The sequence below is a fragment of the Mangifera indica genome, chromosome 10, assembly GCF_011075055.1.
Source record: "Mangifera indica cultivar Alphonso chromosome 10, CATAS_Mindica_2.1, whole genome shotgun sequence".
In the NCBI taxonomy this organism is placed as follows: Eukaryota; Viridiplantae; Streptophyta; class Magnoliopsida; order Sapindales; family Anacardiaceae; genus Mangifera; species Mangifera indica.
The window spans coordinates 10,949,325-10,974,625 of NC_058146.1; the positions used below are offsets into that span (position 1 = coordinate 10,949,325).

Here is a 25,301-nt window from a genome sequence, read left to right on the forward strand (position 1 = left end):
TAACGTTTCTCATTACAAGTCATAAAGCATATTTTATTTTTCCAATTTGAATTTTATGCCATCACATCAAAATCAATTATTTTACCAAAACTTTGAGTGGTTTTGAAAATAACGTCTAATTGAAAAACATAATAAATAAATATATATATATATATATATATATATATTATATTAAACGAAAATCCCCTAAGTGTAAATATAGCAATAGCAGAAACTATTGCCTGTGTGATTGATTCTCACACAGGCATTGTTCGGACATGTTCAAGACTCAATCATCTCAATGTCAATGAATGATTGTAAATCGTATTATATATATTTGATAAACTTTTTTGATAAATAATTAGATATACAATTTTTTTATATTTATATTGAATATATATTATGTTTTAAAAAATTTTAATTTTATTAAATAATATATATTTATAAATGAATGAGTTTAATATGTTCAAATTATAATTTAAACCAAACAAAACTGTATTTTTTTTAGTTTGGTTAGGTTTCAAAATTCCAGTTTGGATTAAAAATACTCTCGAAACATATTAAACTCGACTGCACACACCCCAATTACTTGATGCTTATTGCTCGCCTATGCTGGCCGGCTAATGGGATATCCACCATCTGGTGGTTAGACCCTGCCCGGCGTACCACAGAACGTGGCCACAAAAAAAATTGGTAGTAAATAATGTTTTGATGCAAATAAAGAATTACAAACCCTTAATAGATTAATGTTTAATATTCACAAAGCAAAACATTCTGTTGATAGTTGCTCGTCTTTTTCATCATTACGCCAACAGAATTTACGACCTTTTTCCTTTTCGCTTTGGATTCCATCAACAAGTCAAGTGTCCTCTTCATATTTTATGTTAAGAGTCCTGACTTTTGTCTATAAACATCACCAATATTGTCTTACAACTCATTTTTACAGCTACCTCTTTAAAAAAATCAGTTTGTATCACAGCAACTGAGAACAAATGGCTGAAGGCATTCTATTTAGTTTTGTGGGCGAAATCTTGGAAGGGTTGGGATCCTTGCTTCTCCAAGAAGGCAAATTGCCATGGGGTGTTAAGGATGAGATTCAAAAACTCATCAAGACTGTCAACACTATCAAATCAACACTTCTTGATGCTGAGGAGCAGCACAACAAAATGAACCAACAGGTAACCGATTGGATCCACAGGCTTAAAGATGCTTTTTATGATGCAGATGACTTGTTAGATGGTTTCTCTACTGAACTTCGACGGCGAGAGGTGATGACTGGAAACAAATTGGCATATGAGGTACAAATCTTTTTCTCCAAATATAATCAAATTGCATATAGTCTTAGAATGGCTCATAAGATTAAGACTATCAGGGAGAAACTCGATGAGATTAAAAATGATAAGCAGTTCCACTTTTCTGAGCACCTTGTTGAAAAAGGAGTCATAAGTATAGAAAGGGAAACTCATTCTTTCATATGTGTAGAAAAGGTAATTGGAAGAGAAAATGATAAAGGTAAAGTTATAAGACTTGTATTGGACTCAAATGATTCTGTGAATGTTTCAGTTGTTACCATAGTTGGACTAGGAGGAGTAGGAAAAACCACACTTGCTCAGCTTGTTTATAATGATGAGAATGTTATAAACTATTTTCAGTTAAGGATGTGGGTGTGTGTCTCTGAGGATTTTACTGTAAAGACAATTGTCGAAAAGATAATAAAATCTGCAACTCGTAAAGAACTTGAAAATTTTCATTTGAACGAATTGCAAGAATTCCTTAGAAAAGAAATTGATGGGAAAAGATATCTACTGGTTTTGGATGATGTATGGAATGAAAAGCAGAATAAATGGGATGAATTGACTGATCTATTAATGAATGGTTCAAAAGGAAGCAAGATACTAGTTACTACACGTGGTAAAGTAGTTGCTAAGGTTACTAGCAAACTTGAATCTTATGTCTATACCTCGACAGGACTTGATGAAAAAAAGTCTTGGTCTTTGTTTACCCAAAAAGCCTTTCAACATAGGGTGGAACCAAAAGATTCAAAATTAATAGAGATAGGAAAAGGGATTGTGGCAAAGTGTGGTGGAGTTCCTCTTGTCATAATGACAATAGCACAATTACTGTCTGGTAATAATAAAGAGGATGATTGGCTGAATTTTAAGGAAAATGAAATGTCAAAGGTGATTAAAGAAGAAAGTGATATTTTACCATTGCTCAAGCTCAGCTATGATCATCTCCCTTCAAACTTGAAACAATGTTTTGCTTATTGTGCATTGTTTCCAAAGGATTATAAGATTAAGAAGCAAAAATTGATTCATCTTTGGATGGCGCAAGGGTTTATTCAAATGTCAAAAAGAGAGTGTCCAGAAGATGTTGGTGATAAATATTTTTTGACTCTACTTTCAGGATCATTTTTCCAAGATCCAGAATATGATAGATGGGGCAATGTAGTCGCTTGTAAGATGCACGATCTTATGCATGACCTTGCACAATTCGTTGCAGGAACTGAATGCACCATGCAAACATTTGAAAAGGTTGAAAATGTGAATGTAAGATGTCGCCATTTATCTCTAGATTGTGGTGAAGTAAAAGCATCATGGAAATTTCCAGCTGTGTTATATAGTGGAAATAATATAAGAACTTTGCTTTTATTTTGTAGATTAAATTGGGGTTTCAACTTGGATCACGGTGACGAAATTTTAACTAGTTATGCATACTTACGAGTGTTGGATTTTGGAGGGTTAAAATTTCATAAACTGCTGAGTTCAAATGGGGAACTTTTGAGTTTAATTGGTGAATTGAAGCATTTGCGATATCTCGATTTTTCTGGTGTAGATATTAAAATACTTCCTGATTCATTGTCAAGACTAGTAAATCTGGAAACATTAGATCTGTCTTACTGTAGTGAGCTTATGGAACTGCCAAGAGAAATTAAAAAAATGGTGAACCTTAGACATCTTATAAACAAAAAGTGTGATTCTTTAACTGGAATGCCATATAGACTGGGGCATTTAACTAATCTTCAGACTTTACCACTATTTATGGTAAGCGACCAGTCCAAAAGAAAAACTAATCATAGTGGAACAGAGGAATTACATGGGCTGAACAACTTGAGAGGAAAACTCAAGATTAAAAACTTAAAATTTGAGGCAAGTAGAAAGTCAGCCAACTTAGAAGGGAAGCAATTTCTTTGGTCTCTGACATTGGATTGGGGAAGAAGTGATGATGGAGAGGTTCAAGGAAATGAAGTAGAGGTGTTAGAAGGTCTAAAGCCACACCCAAATCTTAAGAAAATCAGTGTGAGATCATTCATGGGTATTAAACTCTGTGATTGGCTTTTGTCTCTTACAAAGTTAACTTCAATTAGTATTAAAAAATGTAGAAGATGCAAACATATCCCACCATTGGATAAATTGCCATGTTTGAAGACTCTGTGTCTTAGCCATCTAGATGATCTGGAGTATATTTCAGATGAAGCAAATAAGAGTTGGTCCACAATGCGAGCAACATTCTTCCCATCCCTAGAGCAATTCACCCTTTGCGATTGTCCTGAATTAAAGGGATGGTGGAGGAAGCATGATTATAATGATACAGAGTTGCCTTCATTTCCTTGTCTTTCCAAATTAGATATCCAAAACTGCCCCAATTTGATGTTCATGCCACTGTATCCATCTTTGGTAGAATTGAAATTGCTCAGGACTAGCTCGAAACCACTGCAGCGGATGATGACGATGACGTTGAAGAATAAAGGGGAACCATCAACTTCCTCTTGCTTTTCTGCCCCCCTCTCCAATTTAAAGTCAATGCTTATGTTTGAAATTCCTGATCTAGAATCTCTTCCAGTGGGTGCCTTGCAAAATCTGACTGCTCTTGTGGATTTGAAAATTTTGTCATGTCCAAAAATTAGTCAACTGGATCAAGCATTAAAGTTTCTCCCATCTTTACAAAATTCGAAAATTACATCCTATGAAGAACCTGAGCCGGAATGGGAAGATATTCGTCTTATGGGTCTTCGTTTCATACCCGATTTCGGTTGAATCCAGGGGAGACTTCTTCTTAAACAGGTCAATACTTCTCGATCAATCATTCTTAGTACTTTCTTTTTTTTCCCTATGCCTATTTTTGAGTAAATACTTGTCCTTTTAATGTCTTCTGATTCAGTTCCTTGTTATTCTATTTGCAATTGTTATGCTGCTTCAACAAATATGCAGATGCAAGAATCATCAACTATCCGCTAATATTTATAGGACCTAAAGGATGTAAAAAACATTGTCGACTGGATAGCTTGGGCAGACCCTGTATACAACTTCAATCCTGTATTAGACGAGCGGTGCAGAGAAGCTCCAAAAAAACTTGACTTCAAACTTGAAGAGGGTATCTTTTTTCTTTTTTTCATTTTCCAACAAAAAGTGGCTGTTTTGTGTTCCTGCAAAATGTGATACGTGCATGAGTTTTGATAAGATAATTAGGGAATGTCCTTGCATTTACAATGCATGGATTAATTTTTTTTGTTCATGCATGACTCACTGTTATGTTTAAATTTGTAGAGTGAAAAGTTTGGAATATTTGTTTATGCTTTTATTATCATAAGTTATGACAAAAATTTTAGAGAATATCTAATGAAGCAGAAAACTTTTGTCCCAAAGAAATTCTTTTAACAAATAACACTGCCAACTGAATCTGTCCTCATGCTGGAGTATATGGATGGGATACGTTTAAATGACTCTGAATCTCTGGAAGCTTCTGGTGTTGACAAGCGGAAAATTGTGGAAGAAATTACACGTGCATATGCCCACCAAATTTTTGTTGATGGATTTTTCAATGGCGATCCTCATCCTGGTATTTGTTCTCATGTGATTTCTTTTATTTATCCTTTATGTCTTAAACAGTATTTTTCACCTTCAGAATGAATTCTAATATTAGCACTACAATGAAAATTGATTACTAATATACCACTTGTTCTACAGTGAATTCCTCTGAAATACTTCAATGCTTTCCTGGGTGTTTTAATGCAGGAAATTTCCTTAAATTGATTGTGTGAGTGTCTATAAGTTAATTGCTCTTGCGTGAAAGACTCTTGTTTGTTTCTTCTTAGCAATAATCTTTTACTTTCTCGCAACATTCATTATTTTCATTAAATGCCTGAGGCTAGACCTTCATTAGTTTACGTACTTAGCTTGTTAGGTATTTATCATAGTGCTACTAGCTTGATTTGATGGGGGAGAATATCTTTTTTTCAATATTTTTCATCAACTTTGTGAGTCGGATTTGTATATGACTTTTTTTAAATTTTATTTTTTATCAGAATTTTAAATCTGAGTCCTTAAGAGTTTGAATTGATTAACCTTTGTTAAAGCTTGTCTTTCTGCTTTAGACATATCTTCAAACTATTTCTCTTTGCAAACTAAGAAATCAATATTTTTGTCTTTTTCATAGGGAGACCATGTAGCTCTTTTGTCTGCCATGGCAGAAATGGGACTTAAGCTGCGTCTAGACATGCCTGAGCAAGCTATGGAGGTCACAACTCTATTCTTCCGTGAGTCCACGCCAGCAGATGAATCTCATGTATGTTTACACTACTCTAAGATTCTCTTCTCAACTAGGATTCTCCTTGTGTACATTAAATGAAGCTAATCTCCTTGTGTACAGAAAACCAGGGAAGCTATAACTCAGGAAAAGGCAAAAAGCATGAAACATATACAGGAAAAGATGCAGTTTACCCAAAAAGAAATTAAACGCTTTGATCCTGTAAGGCCATACCATCTCCCCTTTTCGGTATGTTTGTCTAAGACATTCATTAAAAATAAACGTTTATATTTTTATAACATAGTTAAACACTTTGGTTCTAGTTTGATGCCTTCCCTGGTGATTTTGTGATGTTTTCAAAAGTCCTTACTCTTCTTAGAGGTATGGTATAGAGGCCTCAATTGCTTACATTTTTTTAACCAACTTTGCATTTTACCTCACTGTCTAACATTGTTCAGGTCTTTCATCTATGATGAATGTTCGCATTGTATATCTGGATATTATGAGACCATTTGCTGAATCTGTTTTAGAAGGGTCAGTTCATTCTAAACATGATATGTCATTTCATTGCATTTGCTACTGTCATATATCTGACTACAGTGTAATTTAACTGCTTAGAAACATGAACAAGGGACCAGCAACAAATCCCCAGTGGATTTATGATTCTCCAGCCCATTCTGAAGTGGAGGCCAAGTTGAGGGAATTCTTAGTTCAGTTGGGGAATGAGGACAAAATACTTGGAATTCAGGTCTGCATCAATTTTAATTTTTGCATGACAGCTTAATAACCTGAATGGTATCTTTCAATTATTTCATTTTCAAAGCTTGTAATATTATTTTTGTTTACTTTCTATATCTTTCCCTTCTACTTTAGGGCTGTTAGTTTTCCATGCTTGGGGTGTTGTATTATTCTCAGTTAACCGAGAATAAGTTGATTGAGCCCATTGACCTTTTTAGAAGCCTTCTTTTTTTCCAATTATTTAAAGTGTAACCAGTTATTAGATGAAAAATAATAATAATAATAATAATAATAATAATAATGATAAATACAACCAATAAACAATGATTACTAATTAATGCCTCTATCCTCTGGAGAACATTGGATGATCCAGTATCTGCAAATGTTATAGATATGATATAAGTTGTTGAGCTACTTTTTTTTTGGTATGGTGACATTTAATATGTTGCTGGAAATAGATTTGTATGTAAAAGCAAGACTTTGCATATAACAAACCTGATTACCTGTATTGCTTTATAAATAATAACACTTATTTAGTCTGAAATTTATGTGACTCATCCAAAATACTGAAAGTGGAGATGTCTGCTGAATGGCTAGTAAAGCTAATCTCTAAGATCTTTAAATCCTAGAAATCTGTAGAAACTGAAATTCAGAGTATATTTTTATTCATTTATCTACTATTACAAAGATACGTTTATATATACACATTAGATATTCTAGATTAGGAAACGGAATATCTGATTCCTATAATTAAGATCCTATAATCAGCGTCTACCATAATTAATTCCTATAATTAAGCTCTATATACACTAATACACATATTTACAGATTCTGTAGCACTCCCCCTTAAGTTGGAGCATAGATGTTAATCATGCGCAACTTGTTATAAATATAATCAATCCGAACCCTATTTATAGCCTTAGTGAAAATATCCCCTAACTATTCTCTAGTCTTCATATATCTTGTAAAAATAAAGTTCTGCTAAATCTTCTCTCGAACGAAATGACAGTCAATCTCAATATGTTTAGTTCGTTCATGAAACACAAGATTAGAGGCAATATGAAGAGCAGCTTGATTATCACACCATAATTGCGCTGATAAGGACATTTGAAAACCTACTTCAGTCAAGAGTTGATATACCCACATTATTTCACACACGGGCTGAGCCATAACTCTATATTCTAATTTTGCACTAGATCGAGATAGAACACTTTGCTTCTTGCTCTTCCATGATACCAAATTTCCTCCAACAAATACACAATAACCAGTGGTGGATCTTCCATCTACCTTGGAACCTGCCCAATCTATATCTGAGAAACATTTACTATTAGTGTGACCATGATTTTCATACAATATACCACGTCTAGGAGCACCCTTCAAGTAGCATAAAATTTGCTCTAAAGCTACCCAATGATTGATTGTTGGAGATGACATGAATTGACTTACAACACTGACAGAATATGCAATGTCAGGATGAGTCATTGTAAGATAATTCAACTTTCCCACCAATCTTCTATACTTCTCAAGTTCTTCAAACAATTCACCATTTTTTGTAAGCTGTAGATTAGGAACCATCGGAGTGCTACATGGTTTGGCTCCCAATTTCCCTGTCTCAGTCAATAAGTCAAACACATATTTCCTCTAAGATAGGAAGATGCCTTTCATGCTTCTTATTACTTCGATACCCAAGAAATATTTCAACCCCCCTAAATCCTTTGTTTGAAACTGTGTGTGAAGAAATGATTTAAGAGAAGAAATTCTCACAGTATTGCTTCCAGTAATGATAATATTATCAACATACACAACTAGAAGAATACTACCAATTTCAGACTATCTATAGAAAACTGAATGATCACATTTGCTCTTTATCATGCCGAACTTTTGAATTGCTTGACTAAATTTTCCAAACCAAGCACGAGGACTTTGTTTCAAACCATACAAAGATTTGTGAAGCCGACAAACCTTTCCATACTCCCCCAAGCAACAAAACTAGGTGGTTGCTCCATATAAACTTTTTCTTGAAGGTCACTATGCAAGAAGACATTCTTGATATCTAGCTGGTGTAAAGGCCAATTATAGGTAGCACAGAGGTCAGCTTAGTAATAGAAGAGAAAGTATCAAAATAATCCACCCTATAAGTCTGTGCATATCTTTTAGCAACCAATCAAGCCTTAAGGTGAGCCATTGATCCATCCGGATTAACCTTAATTGTGAACACCCATTTACATCCAATGGCTTTCTTTCTTGCAGGTAGATTGACCAAGTCCCAAGTACCATTATCAGCTAAGGCATTCATTTCCTTTATCATAGCCTCATGCCAATCAGGATGAGATAGAGCTTCATGAATGGTGTTAGGAATAGAAATAGAATCAAGTGATACAATAAAGGAATAAGAAATAGGGGATAAGTGACCATAAGAAACAAAAGAAGAGATAGGATAAGTACACTGTCTTTTACCTTTTCGAAGAGCAATTGGTATATCAATATCATTAGGAACTAGATCAGACAATGAAGAGAATGGTTCAGGATATATATCCAAAGGTTATTGTCGTCTAGAGTACACTTACATAATAGGTGGTCTGGTAAAAGGAGACTCTTCAAGTAGAGGAATTTCTGAAGAACTAATGGATGTAAGAGCATCCTCTAGAGGGCGAGATGAGGTAACAGTAAACACCAACAAATCATTATCTTCCTTTGAATGTTGTAAGTAAGAGAAGTAGAGAAGAAAGGAATATTTTCCAAAAATGTAACATCAGATGACACTAGATATTTGTTTAGGGTAGGGCAAAAGTACTTATATCCTTTTTGAAGATGAGAGTAGCCAAGAAACACGCATTTTAAAGACTTGGGATCAAACTTTGTGACAATAGGATGAATATCTCGAACAAAACACGTACTACCAAATATTTTTGGTTTAATAGGAAATAAAGATTCATTTAGAAAAAGAACAGTGTAAGGAATCTAACCTTGGAGAACTAATGATGGCATACGGCTACTTAAAAAAAAGGATGTGGAAACCGCATAGCCCAAAATTGTTTGGGAACTTGTATTTGAAACAAGAGTGCTCGAGCTGTTTCAAACAGGTGTCTATTTTTCCTCTCAACTACTCTATTTTGAAATGGTGTAGCAGTACAAGAGGATTGATGAAGAATGCCATTTTGGATCAAATATGACTGAAAAGATTCAGAGAAATATTCTTTAGCATTATCATTACGTAAGGTATGAATAGAAACATTAAATTGTGTTTTTATTTCTACATAAAAGGCACAGAAATGAGAAAACACTTTAGAACGATTTTTCATTAAGTAAAGCCAAGTCATACGAGAATAATCATCAATAAAAGTAATAAAATATTTAAATCCAGTTTTGGACACAATAGGACAAAGACCTCAAACATCTGAATGAACTAACTCAAAATGAGAGTTAGCTTATTTATTGACTCTAAAACTTGAAGACAGATGATGATGTTTGGCAAATTGACATGACTCACAATCTAACGAAGATACATGATGAAACTATGGACATATAGTCTTCAACACAGGTAGAGAAGGATACCCCAATCGACAATGAGCTTCGAATGGAGTTATGGCACTAGAACAAGCAATGGACCTTAGCATTTTCACATCTAGGATATAGAGACCCCCAGATTCATGTCCTCTACCAATAATATGCTTCGTCATAAGATCCTGAAATAAACAATGATTATGAAAGAATGAGACACAACAGTTGAGAGCACGAGTGAGTTTACTCACAGAAATTAAATTAAAAAAAAATATATGGTAAGCTCAAAATAGATGACAATGAAATTGACAAAATTGGATTAACAGTTCCAAAACTAAGAATAGATGACATTGATCCATCTACTAAAGTAACATTAGAGAGGGATGCAAATGACTGAAAGGTTGAAAAGAGATTAGGATTACCTGTCATATGATCTATAGCACCAGAATCAATGACCCATTTGGATGAAGAGGAAACAAGGCATGTATTTGGTTTACTTGACTCAGCATTGGCAATGAGAGAAGTTGATGAAGACTTTAGTGATTCTTAATATTGAGAGAACTTGGCATACTCATCTGCAGAAATCATAATAGTCTCTCCAGATGATGAATTGGTAGCAATGTTGGTCGTTACAACATTTGTTGATTGGGATTTTGGAGGCCCATTATGTAACTTCTTACAAGTGCGCTTTGTATGGCCTGGCTTGTGGTAGTAATAACACACAATCCCTCCTAACTCATGATTACGATCAATAACTTTGTCATGGTTGCTGCTACTCCCTCCTCTATTTTTATATGAACGTTTAGTTTCAAGTGCACCACTTCGACTAATAAGAGTGTTGTTACTCTAAAATGATGGGGTGTTTTCTGTATGAAGTACCCTAGTAAATGTGTCATGCAAAGATTAAATTGAGATTTGACAGTTTGTTGATTGGGACTAGCAAGTATTTGAGATTTGACAGTTTCGAACTCAGATGGAAGACCAACTAGAAAGCTCATAATGGCCATTTGTTCTCTTTGGGCTTGCTGAACCTTCACATCAGGACTAAATGGTAACAACATATTAAGTTCTTCATAAGTTATTTTGAAATCCATAAAATAAGATGTGATAGTCTTGTCTTGTTTTTTTACACAATAGAAAGCTTTGCACATCTCATATATATGAAAAAGGTTATCTCTTCCAAAGTACAAAAAATCTAAATATTCCATTAGTTCTTTAACCAATTCACAATGATTAATTAAACTGACTACCTCACTTTCAGTAGAATTTCGAATCTGCAAGAATAATTGAGCATTATCTCTTAGTCATGCTTGTCTAGTACCATCCATAGGAAGAGCTTGCGTGAGGTGATCATCTTTCTCAAGGCTTAACAGATATAGTCGAATAGTTTTACTCCATTCTAGATAATTGCAACCAGTAAGCTTGTGTTCAGTGATCTTTGACATTGCTGAAACTATTTCAACCATAGTTATCAGTTTAATATCTGCCATAATAACGCTCGAAATAGCCGAATAGAATAAATAGTGAAAAACCCTTGCACAAATTGATTTCTACATCAACTAAGATCTGAATACACTGCATAGGTGACAAAGAACAGCGAAAAAGAAGCAAAAGCCTAGTCTGAAAGAGAGATTCATCGACAGTGACGGTGAAATGCAATGGAAGTATGAGGATCTGAATGGTCGGCGTCGTCTGAGTCTGACTGTGTCGACGGTGAGAACTAATGCACCACAGAATTGGAGATCTGAGTGTTCATTTTCAAAAGAAATAGGAGAAGCGTATGGGTCACGCGCTAAGTTTCTGGTGGTCGGATTCTGGGAAACTAACAATCGAGAAACGCGCTCTTTTCTAGGGTGGCTGTGAGAACTAATGGTCACTCTATATCGGTGAACTACAAAATTGCTCACAAGGGCTAGAAGAAATTTTTGAATTTGCACACTAGGGTAAATCGAGCTTTGATACCATGTAGAAACTAAAATTCAGAGTATATTTTTATTCATATATCTACTATTACAGAGATACGTTTATATATACACATTAGGTATTCTAGATTAGGAAACAGAATATCTGATTCCTATAATTGAGATCCTATAATCAGCGTCTACCATAATTAATTCCTATAATTAAGCTCTATATACACTAATGCACATATTTACAGATTTTGTAACAACCTGTATTGCTGCTAAACAAAGCAGGGAAGCAAAACTATGTGTTAAGATCCTAAGTGCAAGGTATGGAACTTGGATCACATAGTGAAAAGTATGAGCAACTAGTGTGGGGTTTATATGACCTTGGGCTCTCTCATCTCAATAGCTAATTTTTAAAATATGGATCTTTTAAAGTTCGTATCACTTGGTAACAGAACTATTACCACGTTTTCTAGTTCCAATCGTGCGACACAGGTGGTGACGTCGACATTATTGTATTCGCTTGGGACTAGCAGGGAGCTAGCGCATAGCCAGCCGCTTGGGCATCGGGGCTGCGGAGTGTAGTGGTATGTTAAGATCCCAAATGTAGGGTATGAGACTTAGATTTCGCATTGGAAAATATAAACAACTAATGTGCGGTTTATATGGTCTTGAGTTCTCCCATTTCAATAGCTAGTTTTTGAGGAGTGGTTCTCATAAAGTTCGTATCACTATACTCCCAGGTGGTTGGTAACATGAGTTACCTTGCGAGACTTACTTTTGTTGTAGATAGACATGAACAAAACCTTAATCTACCACTCTAAGATTAAAGTGGAGAATGCTATAAATAAAATGTTTATACTATTTTGATATCAAGAGAAAGTTTAATAGGAATAGGCATTTATAGTGAATACTGAAGAAAAATATGTACAGTTTGTTGGATTATTAATGAGCCTATTTCTCTATTTTTGGATGCCAAAATATGAAAAAGCAGAATTGAAGCGACAATTATTCTTAATTTTTTATGAGGTTTCATTAATGATGTCTTCAGGTTTGTGCGTACAAAGATGGTAAGGTGATTATAGATACTGCTGCAGGAGTGCTTGGTAGATATGATCCTCGTCCTGTTCAGCCTGATAGTCTTTTTAATGTTCTTTCGGTAACAAAGGGCATTACAGCAGGATTGTTACACTGGCTTGTTGACAAAGGGTATGTTAATGTTCTTATGGGTACTATGCTTTATGTTTGTAAATCTGTATGCTTTGCTGTGCTAAAATTCTATTTGGCTAGTTATTTTATGTCCATTAATATCTATTCCCTGCAAATATACAACAGATGATCAGGTTTCTAATTTATGTTGTTGAGGTCTGGCTAGACATATTAGAGAAGTGTTTCTTCTTTTTTTTTTTTTTTTTTTTTTTTACAAGGCTAGATTTTCTGATGTTTTGGATGGTCCACTTAAACTGCATGTCAAAGGACATTGTTATACATAGCACTTAAACTGGTGGACCATTAGAACTTTTAGGAAGGGTTTGAGTCTTTGCCATGTTTGTGAAAAAATTAATTACAAAAAAAAAAAAAAGATTTTAAGTTCCTAGTGCATTTCATGTTATTCATCATGAGCAAAATAACAAAAATCTTTATTTTAGGTGTCAAGATACCCCTCTATCTAAAATCTTAAGCTAGTAGGTAGGGAGGGGCTTGTTAACATTGATATTTATCCAATAGACTCTCTCTCATAGAACATGGATTTTCTTTTTCTTTTTCTTTTTTTCTAATCTAGCTGAAATGTAGGGATTTAAACTTCGCAACCTTTGGCAATGATATTGTGTTAAGTTACCACTCCACCTGAAAGCTTAAGCTAGATATCAACATTGATATTTAATCCAATAAGCTCAAAGATGTGAGAGACCAACGATACATACTTACAAAGCGAAATAGTAAATACTCAGATTATTCATTTTAGTTAGTGAAAGATGTAATAATAGTGTAGACTTGAGAGCTCCTTTCATTATATCACACTTGGTGTATTTTGAGATAATTAAATAATGCGGGTTTGAAATCATATGGCTTTAGTTCACGAACTATTCTATCATACCCTATAGAATTCCAAAAAGATTCTGTGAATTTGTCAATGATTTGTACTGAGAACAAATCTGCAAACAGCAAATTGATCCATAAAGATTCTCAAATTAATGGATACTTTGGTACATGAGAGACCAGTGTGTGATCTCAATTGTCAAAGTTAGTTTAGCTGTTCTTCAATTTTACAAATTTTGGCATTTTGTCTTGCAGGAAACTCAAGCTTGAGGATAATGTTGCTGACATTTGGCCTGAATTCGGATCAAATGGAAAAGATCTCATAAAGGTTTAATCTTAACCTATGACCTTTTTAAACATGCACTGTGGTTAGCCATTCTTATGAAGGTAACTGAACATAACTTGGTTTTGGATTTTAGGTCCATCATGTGCTTAACCATACTAGTGGTTTGCACAATGCTTTAGATGAGATGGGACAGGAAAATCCCATTCAATATACTGACTGGGATGTTTGTTTGAGTAAAATTGCTGCATTAGAACCTGAAAGTAAACCAGGCCAAAAGCCGGTCTATCACTATCTGTCTTTCGTTTGGCTGTGTGGTGCAATAATTGAGGTATTATAGCTTGCTTCTGTTGCTTTCAATTGAATTTGACTTTCAACTATGGTTTCAATCAGAAGATTTATGAACCCTGAAATCTGTAGATAACAAATATCTTGCCTATATTTATATGTTGATGTGTAAAGATGCCATGTGATTCTAGGTATGCCAGCTGGATTGATTGTGAGTAGATCTTTTGCTGGCCTTCAGAGTGATCAAAGAATTTGACTATATTTTCAACTTCTCTATGTAGTCCCCTATGCTAATGATAAATTTCAATAATACAGAGAGCATCTGGCAAGAAATTTCAGGAGATTCTTGAAGAAATATCCGTTCGACCCCTAAATATAGAAGGGGAGTTGTATGTTGGAATTCCACCAGGTACTCGTCAAACTCCACTTTCTTAATCTTCTCATGTTACTTCGTACAAAGCTGACAGGTACATGTGTACAAAATTATATTCTAATAAAAAGAACAGAAATTTTGTAGTCTACCGTAATCAATGACATTATGATGCCTTTCAATGTCTATCCGTCGATTTGTTGTCGGAAGTGTTTTTGTAGAGGATTTTATCAGCTCGCATGCTAAAACTTCTATTAGTATGCAATGTGCTCAAGGATGTTTAAGGAATTATTTGGTTTGTCAAGTTTTAGATGGAAAAAAATAATTTATTTTGTAATGACCTACTGTTATAAAAAGGAAGAGAGAGAGAAAGAGAGAAATGGTTACGCTATTGAGTAGAAAGATAGTTATTTGATAAAATTTTATATGAGAATATCCTATATTTACAATTCCTTTTCTTAAGGATGGATTTCAGTCGAGTTGACTCGAATTCAATTATTGACTCGATTTAAATAAGTTTGAAACGAACTTAGTTTAGCGAGTTTGAGCTCAAACTCGAATCTAAGAATTTTGTATTATCTAGCTTGAGTTTGAATTTGAGCTTATGGGGTATTCGAATCGTCAAGCATATGAACATAAAATTTTTTGATATAAATTCATTAAAACAATGTCATTTTGGTCATTTTTAGTTCGATTACAATATCAAACCAAATTTTGCACCCTTACCCCTTAACCCTTAATTTTTTACTACATAATCTCAAGAAAAATTATAATGTAATTTCCAACTTAATTAATATATCTCTAATGTACCAAATTGCACAAAATGAACAAGTTATTTTTGAAAATAATTTTGTGGTGTCATGGAGGACTTAAAAGTCTCTTTGTATGGCCTAAATCAAACACCCAAATAGTGGCATGAGAAGTTTGATTATGCATTTCTATGTGATGGTTTTTCTTCTATTGAAATACATAAATATGTTTATTCTAAACTAGTTGACGATGAATGTGTGATTATATGTTTATATATATGTAGATGATATGCACATTTTCTGTACTAGTCTTTAGATAATACGTAAAATTAAAGGATTTATAGCTTCTTAACTTTGAGTGTTATTTTTGGTGTGAAATTAAAAGAAAGAATGATAAGATAATGCTATCTCAAGAACATTATACAGAGATATGTTTGGACATTTTGATGTCACACTCAATTGAAGAAAAACCGAAGTGATCTGATAGCTCAATATGATTATTCACATATTATTAGGAGATTAAAAAAATATACACACAATTCTTAGTATGATCATTTAACCACATTGGTCAGACTAATGAAAGATGTAACTGATTATAAGTATATGATTTTTTATGAAAAGTCATAATTTACTTTATAAATAGAAGTTGATCCTTTTTCTACCCTTTACACTATACTAACACTACAACACATTACTAGCAACAACTTACAAATAGAAAAACTTAAGTTATTTTTATCCATCATTAAATAAATGAGTCAAGTGAGAGAAATTAATATCTTCTGAATTCTTCATGATTTCTCTTTATGTTTTATACATTTCAAAATACAATGGATCAAGATATATTTATCTATCTTTAAACTATGTGAAGAAACATAAAGTTTAAGATTTACAGGGTATAATGATTTGATGGTTAACTTATCTTTATGAATGAAATTGTGATTTACATACACATGATAGTTTGATGTTTAATTGTTTCTTTATAAAAAATGTAATTATGACTTATATGTGGTATCAAAGCATGTTTTAAAAACTCATGTTTTTCCATTAAAGATTGTTGATTTAATATATAGTATAAATTAAATTTGTTTGACTGCATATAGAAGTAATAATATTGATTTGTGTATAAATGTAAAGAATGAATCTTTGTATTACATAGACAAATATGACATATTCTTCGTCTTTTCTTTTCTAAAGAACGCATAATAAATGCATTAAAATTTGTAATATCCTTAGTTATGCTCGAGGCACTAGTGTCATTTTCCTAAATTTTCATTTTTGACTGAGTCAAATCTAGATTAAAATCAGAAATAGAATTCTGATTGGGTCAAAAATAAAAAGGGGCTTGGATTTGGCCACCCAAATATGTATTGACAAAAAATAAAAAAACAAAAAACAAAAATAAAACCCTAAATAAAGTGGGATGTATTGCATATTTAAGCAATGCCCCACCAGGTTTAAAGGTGGATTCCGCCACTTTTTCTTCCTCATTAAAGTAGCAAATCAAAGAGCAATCGTCTGACAACTGAAAGGAAGAAATTTGACAGGTTGGGAACTTTCTCTGACAACCAAATCTTGAAGAACCAACCTATCGCCAAGTTTGTTGGAGCAAATTTTAGGTGAGTAGGGATGCCACTTTCTTCTTTCAGATTTCATGAATCTCTTGGCCTTGTTTTATGCATGTTTGGGGTTAATTCTTGTTGGCTTTATGCATTGGACTTTTGTTGCAAACCTTGGAAAAAAAACGCTTGAATCCTAAATATTTATGGATGAAATATGCATTTATAGTGTGTGTTTGTATATGTTGTGTACGTGTTTTTTTTTGTATGAATTGTTGGTTTAATGATGGCCCCTTGGATGGCTTCTTGATGGCTAGAATCCCATGAATGAATACATGGTTGTATGATGCTTGCTTAATTTTGTTAAACATATTCCTATTTGATCTAATTCTAATCAAATCTGATTCTAATTTAATCTGATTTTGATTAAGTCTGATTTGAATTTACTATTTATTATTTTTCCTATTTCATAGGATTAGAATTCTAGTTTAGTTATTTGTTATTTTTTTATTTCATAGGATTAAGATTTTAGTCTAGTTATTTATTATTTTTCTATTATATTTGGATCCACCTATGATAGGATGACCTGACTCATTTACAATTAACTGCCTAGGTGGTAGTTAGTCAAAGTTAAGAAAATGGTTGGTAGTTGAGGAAATATTTAAATGTCCCAAAACTGTAGAAACAACCTTCCCTATGCAAAAGAATTACACACTTTTTTTTTTTTTGGTTTTTCCTTTCCTCCCAACACCAAAATACACGAGCTCCTCTCTTCACAGAAATGCAAGTACATGAAGCAAACTGTATTATGGACATGAAAGTAATAATGCATCATATGTTGTAGATTATCCAACAATTAATTAGATGCAATTTGAGAACACAATTAATTGTTTTCATAATTTATAGAATTGGCATTATTTTCCAACATTGGCATTAGAGTTTAGGGTTGATGAGTTTATTTTGCAACATTGATATCAGAGCATTATTTTGACACATGAAAGCGCTTGGGACCATCTTTTGGTGCGTGACAACTCATGGATTATTACTTCGAGTGTGTCAATGTGCATGAATGCTCCCTTCCAATGTGCAACAACTATTTTACACTCAGATCAATGTGTGGAACAAAATCAATGGGTCCTACATAACATAAAAGCAAGTAATACCTCATTTTGGCTTATACAAACATGTATCGGTATTTCAAAACACATGTTTCTAATTCATGCAAGCTTGTTGACTAAAGACCATTACATATAATATAAGATGTGATTAACTGATAATCTAATATATATAAAATAAATATTTAAACTTAAAAGTAAGTCATATTCTCTTAATTGGAAAAAAGATGATATATAGCCTAATTATATTCATGCATGACCATTAGACTCTCGTAATAAATGATATGAGTTAAGACAAGAATGTGAAGAACTTTTGGGATTATGTGGATACATTATAACTTGCTAAAGAGCTGCGTCTAGTAATAAATATAAAAAAAAAATCCACTACTTTATTAGTATTTCCAAATCATTGAAATGTGAGCCATTTGGCCTATCATAAAGACCTTATCGTGAATAAAGTAACTCAAAGAATTGTATGAGATGAAAGAAGAGAAATATCAATAGTATCCTATTTTAAATGTCATCGGACACTTTATGTATGCTATGGTGCGTATATGCTCACACATTTGTTTTTGTTATCGAATTGGTTAGTCGATATTAGTTGAATCTTGAAAAAGAGCACTAGAACACTAAACCCATTTAAGATGATTAAGATATTTAAAAGGTACTGTGGATTATTGTTTATATTATCAAAGATCAAATTTGTGTTTAATTGGCTTTTTAAATGTCAATTGGAGAGGTAATTTAGACCAACACAAACCCATTTCTAGTTATGCTTCCTTACTATAAAAGGGTCCATATCATAAAACAGTAAGAAATAGAGAAGCATAGTTTTATCCATAATAAATACCAAGTATATAGTTTGTTTAGTGATTGTGTAAGAAACTATTCAATTAAGAAGATTCTTACTGAATTTAGGTATACAAAACAATATTGTTGGAGTAATAGTTGTTCACTATCATATCAAGTCAAGATAGCTTTACAAAAGATCCAAAATTTTATAGAAGAACCAAACATGTTGACACTATACATAATTTTATGATTTACATCATTTTCAAGAGGAAAGTGAGCATACAATATAAAACTACATATCATATGGTCACTGATCCTTTGACTAAATTTATTCTAAGAGATGTGTATCTTACATATGTTAAATCTCTGATTGCATAAATTGTGATTGATAAATTGTTAAGCTTATATATTGTACTAGTGACACAATGTTAAAAACCATGAATTTAAGATCTTTTTTTTGAACTTGCATCCCAAAATTCATGTTATTTCACTGTATACACATCATTTTATTTGAAAGCTCAATAAAATTATAATGTCACACAAGTTTAAGATTGGCTCACTCACACGAGTAGTCACCTTTGTTGTTGAGAAAGTGTGTAAAGATGGGACATATTTCTTCAATAAAGTAATGCTAAGAGAGTGCAAAAATAAGAGACAAGTTGTTCGAGAAATGAATTATTAATTGAAATGTCGCCTTGATGATTAATCAATATGAGGTCATGAATAGATAAAATTGATAATGACTTTGGATTCCCTTTGTCCAAATAACCTTTAACAATCAAATGTGAGTTCTTATTTAATATTTGTAAGTGTGAAGATGATCAAGAACTTAAGTAAGGTGCTAGGTGTAGTGACTAAAATAAGATCTCTACAGCATTGATGTAATGACATTTATAGAAAATACACACTATAGCATTTGTTTCATACCATAGGTGCATAAATGAGTTGACCAATTAAAATAGTGAGAAGATGACTCCCTGCTCATTCACTGTGTGAGACTTTGAGTTTCACCTTATTTTGATACCCTTAGAGTCTTTACTGTTATTTCATATTTATTTTTAATGTTTATTACTCCTCCCAACACCAAAATACAAAAGTTCCTCTTTTCTAAAAAATGCAAGTACATGAGCAAACTATGTTGTGGATATAAAAGTAATAATGTATTGAATGCTTTGGATCATCCAACGATTAGTTTGATGTAATTTGGGTACATAATTAATTATTTTCATAATTTACAAAATTGGTATTATTTTCCAACATTTTCTTATTTTATAGGATTAGGATTCTCGTTTATACTACATTGTAATACTATATATTATACAATATTTCGTCAATAATATTAATTTTATTTATAACCCAATTCATAATTCTACATAGTATTAGAGTGGTTAATATCCATTTTTGGCCTTCAGTTTTGAAAACTGATTTTTCTTTTTCCCTAGCCCCTACTCTCGTCTCTTTCATGATTGAGTTTTTGTTCTTGCCTCTCTCACAATTGAGCCTTCGCTCTAGTCTCTCTCACGATTGAGTCATCACTCTCATCTCTGACATAATTAAACACCAGATCTTATCTCTCACACTATTGAGCACCTGCTTTCATCTTTCTGTTATTGGTTGTTTTCTCACCCATACTATTGATGTCCCATCATTTCTCTATTTTTGAAATGAACCAAGTTTTTTGTTTATTGTTTGTCTCTTTTTTCTTTTAATGGCTAATTCAAACCTTTTTTCAATCACTATTAATTCTACTACTATGGTTTTATTTTCAATCCCCATTGCCTTCAATGGTTTGTGATTCTCTTTTTGGAAACATCTTTCTTCTATCTTCGCTCGCATGAGATTGAGCCAACATAAGCCCAACCTTTCCCTCTAACATGTTCTCTCTCTCCTAAAGCAATTAACTTTTTAGTTTTTGTCTCCAATTGTAGCTCTAAGAGCTCCTGTTGTAATTATAGGGGAGTGTTAAACATATTCCTATTTAATCTAATTCTAATCAGATCTAATTCTAATTTAATCTAATTATGATTCAGTCTGATTTTGACTTGTTATTTATTATTTTTCCTATATCATATGATTAGGATTCCAATTTAGTTATTTATTATTTTCCTATTTCATAGGATTAGAATTTTAGTTTGGTTATTTATTATTTTTCTTATTTTAGAGGATTAGGATTCCTATTTAGGCTATATTGTAATACTATATATTATACATATTTGGGCTAGATGACAAGCCATATTCAGACTAGAAAATATACTTATCGGGGATGTCAATGACTTCTAAAAGGTACCCATGCAAGTCTCGCACACGCTCTTGAACATAATGCATTTGAGTTATGAATCTAGATTGGAATTTGAGTTGAAAAATATGTTGGAAGTTGCCTAACTGCATACGTCATAAGAATGCATTATATGAGTACTAGTAATACTAGACTATTTCAACTTGTAGAGGTGTGTGGGACCATGTTTTGGTGTGTGACAGCTTGTGGATTATTGTTTCAAGTGTGCCAGAGCGCATTAATGCTTCCTTCGAATATGCGACAACTATTTTATGCTCAAATCGATGCATTGAACAAAATCTATGGGTCCTACAAAAAGTAAAAGCAAGTAATACCTCATTTCGGCTTATGTAAACACGTATCAGTATTTCAAAACACATATTTCTAACGCATGCAAGCTTGTTAACTAAGGACCATTACATATAATATAAGATATGATTAACTGACAATCTAATACATACATATACATATACATATATATAAAATAAAGATTTAGACTAAAAAGAAAGTCACATTCTCTTAATTGGAAAAAAGATGATATATAGCCTAATTATATTCATGCATGACTATTAGACTCGCATAATAAATGATGTTATTCAGGACAATAATGTGAAGAACTTTTGGGATTATGTGGATACATTACAAATTGCTAAAAAGTGGCGTATAGTAATAAAAATAAAAAAAACCCACTAATTTATTGCTATTTCCAAATCAATGAAATGTGAGACATTTGGCCTATCATATAGACCTTATTATGAATAAAGTAACTCAAAGAATTGTACAAGATGATGAAATGGTCCTAGTTATAGTTGTGTTGCACTTGTTGTATCACATATTATAAATGTTAAACGTGGGAATTTTGAGATTTGTAGGATTTAATGAAATTCTTATCTAGAAATTAATATTAACGTAATTGGATTGAATTTTAAAATATCAAACATTTAAGTCATGAAAGATAATTAGGAATATGGTGAACTTTTGATTTTGTGTCTTATGTGAAATATTTTAAATTTTAATGTGCAATTATGATAATTGATGTGTATGTAATTGCAATAATTAATGTTGTGTTTGATATGTCTTTGATCTAATTAATCAAGCTATTCTAGAAATTATTGACTTGAATCAGGCCAAGAGACTGAATAGGGATAATTATAACGTATGACATTTAAAGATACATTACATCCTAGATGGGCAAAATGTCTTCAAGGCCGTAAAATAAGGTTATGGAAGAGCCATAGCTGATTAAGGGGTAGATATCTGAATAGTGTCTTACACAAACATGATGTGACATATGTCACGCATGTAAAAAGAAAGATTTCATTACATGTGGTATCTTGACCAGTTTTGTTAATGATAATCTGGTATAGAGTACTAGTAATGCCCAACTGTATATGTTATAAGAATGGTTTTGAAAGAAAAGTTTGGAGGAACTACAATCCTCAAACCAAGGTAGTTGATTGTCAAATTTGACATATAGAAAAAAGTCCTCAACAAGTCGATGAAATAATATTTGAGAGACATGTCAAATATGGTTATGAAGTCGAAGTGAACTAGACACAACTTGACAGATAAAATATAGGTTCATGTAGGAATACGATATTTTCCTGATAGTTGGGAACATATGAAGGTGTATATGACCCATAATAAGAATATAAAGACTTTTGTTGACATTTCTCACAACACTAATGTAAAGGACGAGTGCTTTGAGGTAATTGGATCAAGTACTCATGCATACGTTGCAAAATCGAGTTCCAAGAGTTATTTATGGCTTCAAATGTAAGTGATACAAGTCTAAGAAAAGGAAGGAGGTCACATAAGGCTCAAATTATAAGAACAAGCAATTAAAAAGATATAGAGTGATAAACATGCTAGAAGAAGAGACAAAACCAAGATGACATGTTGCAATTGTAGCAACAAAGGTTATATCGGCCGTGAGTGCATGAAGCCAAAAAGATATTGTCTCATTCTACTTTAAGTGATGAAACGTTAGTTTCCAGTACTATACAATTAACTAAGTCTAATTCTACATGGACTCTAGATTTAGGAACCACAAACCATGTAGCCCATGATAAAGAGGTTTTTGTGGAATTTCATCAAATTTTAAAGAGATGAGATGGATTTATATAGGCAATAATACTAGGGGTGTAGTAAAAGGAATAGACATATGTAAATTAGTTTTGCAAGATAGTCAGATCTGAAAGTTTGATAAGTTCAAAGGTTTGATAGTTCAAGAGTAAGCAAAATTATGCAAGTCAACCAAAAGATCCATTCATCATAAAAATGTGAGTTTATATATTACAATGCCAACTTAACCTTAAACTACCCATGACCTAATGGACTTCCAAACTTCTCAAGCCCATTACCTAAATAACTACCCAAAACACTAATTAACTTAAAAAGAATATATGTCAATTGGGCTTAATAAGAAATTATAAAAAACTAAAAACCCTAAATTTGGTAAACTAAAACTACATAATACAGACTGAAACAGATTTTATTAGGCCTCCAAATTGGATGCAACCAACAAACTGGTTGTTGTTATAAAGCTCAAAATGAGCTTCGCATTGATATATTATAGGCCTCATAACTGCTCCTAGATCAAAAGTTATGGCTATTTAAAGTCTATTTGTGCATAAGCTCGGGCCTAAATCAAGTTGACCTCTTGGTTGGCTCCTTTAAGCATCCAATTGTCCTTGAGTGAGCTGGTTTTAGTCTCTAAGCCCTCTATGAGCCCAACTAAGGCTTGTTACATCTTCTTAGCTCTTCTCCTCGTAATTGGCCCAATCGAAATGTGTAGCAGATCTCCTTGATAGCTCGATGCTTCTACAATGCCTTCATCATTCCCTCCCTCTTGAGAAGAATTTGTCCTCAAATCTGCATCATCAAAAGAAGATAGGTCAGAAACATTAAAAGTAACACTCATATTATACTCACCTGGAAGATCTAATATGTAGGCATCATCCTTGATCCGCTCGAGTACTTGAAATGGACTATCACTCTTCGGATGTAACTTTGATTTGCGTTAGGATGGAAATTGTTCCTTTCGCATGTACACCCAAACCCAATCACTAGGTTGGAAGACCATCTTGTGCCTTTCTTTGTTAGCTTGTTTGGTATATTGTTTAATTCTCCTCTTAATATTTTGCCTAACTTTCTCATGAAGCTATCAAACTAACTCTGCCTTCCTTTTACCATTTAAACTGGTACGTTCCTCAATAGGTAAAGGTAACAAATCCAAATGTGTGAATGGATTCAAACCATAAACAACTTCAAAAGGTGTATAACCAGTAGATGTATACACAACCCTATTATATGCAAATTCTACGTGTGGCAAATTATCCTTCTATGTTCTTAAGTTCTTTTCTAATACAACATGTAATAACTGAGATAAAATTCTATTGACTACCTCTATTTGTCCATCCGTCTATGGGTGACACGTTGTAAAAAACAGTAGTTTAGTATCTAACTTACCCCATAATACCTTCCAAAAGTAGCTTAAGAACTTCACATCATGATTAGATACAATACTTCTTGGAAGTCTATGCAAACACACGATCTCCTTGAAAAACAAATCAACAATATAAGTTGCATCATCAGTTTTACGATATGGAATAAAATGTGCCATCTTTGAAAACCTATCAACCACGACAAAAACGAAATCACTACTCTGCCTAAACCTAGGTAACCCTAAAACAAAGTCTATAAAGATATCCGCCCAAGATGTAGTAGGAATAGGTAAAGGTGTATATAAACCATGGGGTAAGACTCTAGACTTGGTCTGTTTACACTTAATGCAATGAGTACAAATGCGCTATACATCTCGTTTCATATATGGCCAAAAAAAATGCTCTTGTAGTGCATCTAAAGTCTTAGATATACCAAAATGACCTATTAATTCACCCCCATGGGTTTCCCTCACAAGCAATTCACGTAAGGAACTCATAGGCACACATAATCTATTTTCTCAAAATAAATAACCATCATGCCTATAAAACTTACCAAATGCAATTTTCTCACAAGCTTCATAAATACTGGAAAAGTCAGAGTCATTTACATACAAATCCTTTATATACTCAAAACCAAGTAACTTAGTATCTAAAGTCAAGATTAGAGTATACCTGCAAGATAACGTATTTGTCACAATATTTTCCTTACCTTGTTTGTAATGAATGATATAAGGAA

At 32.9% G+C, this 25,301-nt stretch overlaps 1 protein-coding gene across 6 annotated transcripts; it reads left to right on the forward strand.

The window, feature by feature from the left end:
* Positions 1 to 662: 662 nt before the first annotated feature.
* LOC123227693 (beta-lactamase domain-containing protein 2-like) lies at positions 663 to 17,142 on the forward strand. Of its 6 annotated transcripts, none has more exons than XM_044652796.1 (11): positions 4,194 to 4,818; positions 5,416 to 5,544; positions 5,629 to 5,727; positions 5,829 to 5,886; positions 5,964 to 6,039; positions 6,124 to 6,253; positions 12,703 to 12,860; positions 13,947 to 14,019; positions 14,111 to 14,305; positions 14,578 to 14,671; positions 16,926 to 17,140. In XM_044652796.1, exons 1-11 carry the CDS (start codon positions 4,699 to 4,701, stop codon positions 16,955 to 16,957), a joined length of 1,164 nt encoding a protein of 387 aa, XP_044508731.1. In that variant the 5' UTR covers positions 4,194 to 4,698; the 3' UTR covers positions 16,958 to 17,140. The 6 variants fall into 6 exon arrangements, 4 of the variants coding, with proteins under 4 accessions (XP_044508731.1, XP_044508732.1, XP_044508734.1 ...); XM_044652798.1 differs by lacking the exon at positions 4,194 to 4,818 and adding an exon at positions 5,076 to 5,236 and having other exon boundaries at positions 16,926 to 17,142; XM_044652797.1 differs by lacking the exon at positions 16,926 to 17,140 and having other exon boundaries at positions 14,578 to 15,081.
* Positions 17,143 to 25,301: the final 8,159 nt, after the last annotated feature.